The 2132-nt window shown below is 32.8% G+C and overlaps 1 protein-coding gene across 1 annotated transcript in view; it reads right to left on the minus strand.

Annotated features, from left to right (window-relative positions):
* Positions 1-1021, minus strand: part of LOC111819425 (butyrophilin subfamily 1 member A1-like) — a 5864-nt gene extending 4843 nt beyond the window's left edge. Inside the window, exon 1 of the mRNA XM_023725880.1 lies at positions 937-1021. Coding sequence (XP_023581648.1) covers positions 937-1021 — 85 coding nt within the window. The remainder of the gene's footprint in view (positions 1-936) is intronic.
* Between the last annotated feature and the right edge of the window lie 1111 nt (positions 1022-2132).

Raw genomic sequence — 2132 nt, forward strand, 5'->3', positions numbered from 1 at the left:
ATGAATTTGACTCCAAAGTTGGTTTTATACAATCTACTAAACTGTTCTGGTTTCTGTATCCTCGCTGTGTCCTCCAGCATCATCTTAAAGAATAAGTTTCCATCTCCTGTACTGGTTGACTCTGCCAACTGAAGGTGAGACTTGGAATCAAATTCATACTTAATAATAAGGCCATTTAAAACCAAATTGGACATACTCTGTTGCTGGTTTAGGCTTGACAAAAGATGAACTTCACTTTAAGATGATAAGGTACAGAGCTACTCTTTCTTTTGGACAACACCTAAGTAACAGATTATGAAGATTTTTTTTTTTTTCTTTAGAGTAATTCAATCCTTCTACAGGTGAAGTATTGATTTTTTTTTGTTTTGCTGTGACTGATATACAAGTTTCTGGATGACGGTGAGAGTTGTACTGGGGAAATATTCCAACTCTACCTCTCACTCTGACTCTTATTTATCTTTGATTTTTCTAAATCTGGAGCTTGTCAAGGATTCTTACAGAAGAATTGACTTCCTCTTCTGTTTTCTGGCCCTTGGCAGTTGCTCTGCTATGTACTGACATCTCAGTCATATTTTGTATTCTAGAATTTAAAAAAATTCTAGTTGTTTGTGATCCTTCTTTGAGTCTCTTTGCTATTGGTTGTTTTGTCCTTTTTTATTCCATTATCTTCATATTACTCCAATGATTCTTACACATCACATTTTCTTTTCTTACAATTTAACTTAAAATATGATAGGGAAAAGAATCTAGAAGATAAATTTGGCTCTCTGTTTTAGAAGTAAGGAAAGGCAGTTTCAGTAGAACAAAAAAGTAGGATGGTAAACCAGCACTCTACAATTACTAGGTAATGTGGTTCAACTAAAATTCCTTTGAGCACACTGAAAATGTTTAGCAACGCCTCCCAACTGTTGAATCACAATCATGGCCCTCACTTACTCACAGAACTTTCCACTGATTCATAATATTTACATAGCCATTCTTCAAAGTATCTTGTTGGGCTCTCTAAAACATTTCCTTCCATTTCTCTTGCCTCTCCTCTGACTCCTTGGCAGTCTCCTTTGCCATGTCTCCCTCCTCTGACAACCATACACTATTTCTTTTCACAGAGGATTCATGTTGCCAATCGATTTATAAGTAATATGACACTTTTTCTGCAAAATTCATTAAGTGTTACTCGAAGTTTGTTTTTTTGGAAAGTAAATTCTTCCTTTAGAAAGTGAGCTAGCAATCTTATGTTCTAAACTTAGGTATTTTTCAGTACTTTTTAAACATTTGGGCATAAAAGAACTGAAATCACAATTTGCCTTTAAGTTTCACTTTACATATGGACGAAGACAAGAAACTCACTCTTCTCTCTCCTCTATTTCTCTGGAAAACTAATTAGGTGATATTAATGAAACAAAAAAACATAAACTGATTTTAATTGATTTTTGATTAATTACATATTTTTCCCACCAGTACTTCTTTATAACGTAGATCCTAGATATAACACGGTGGAATGAGCTTGTGTCTGACATTTTGTGATTGACTGTGGTTTATACCTATATGAAATAGAATAAAAATAAAAATATGATGCTTTCCCTTTAGCTTTTACAAATCAGTTCTCTTATTTAACCTTTACAATAACCTTATAATATGAGTTATTTTATATAGATAATAATAGTAGCAAATTATGAATGAAGACTTCTGGGTTCAAATAATCCACGTTTAAAGAGATTGTTACTGGAAAGCAAAACATTTGTTAATACATAATGCCAAGGTCCTTATCTCACAATGTCTAAGATTGTGTGTGGTCCTTCAATTATATTTTTTGCATATGGATGCATATTGGAATCTACATATATTTTGTTAGTTTTGCTATTATCTCACAGGTCCCCAAACGCTTCATTTATAAAGTATATTTTTCTCTTTAATCTTCAAATACAAATATTTCTATTGATTCATCTTCCAGTTTCCTGTCTTTTTCCCTTGTCATCTCCATTCTGAGCCATTCCAAGATTTTTAAAGTTCAGATACTGTATTTTTTCAGTTGTAAAATTTTTCTTTTGGTTTTACTGTTAATTTCCATTTCTCTGCTATGATATTCCATCCCATTCACTCTTGGAGTGCTTTACTTTAGCTAACGTAGCACA

This window comes from Trichechus manatus, unplaced genomic scaffold (genome assembly GCF_000243295.1).
Source record: "Trichechus manatus latirostris isolate Lorelei unplaced genomic scaffold, TriManLat1.0 scaffold00708, whole genome shotgun sequence".
Taxonomy (NCBI): Eukaryota; Metazoa; Chordata; class Mammalia; order Sirenia; family Trichechidae; genus Trichechus; species Trichechus manatus.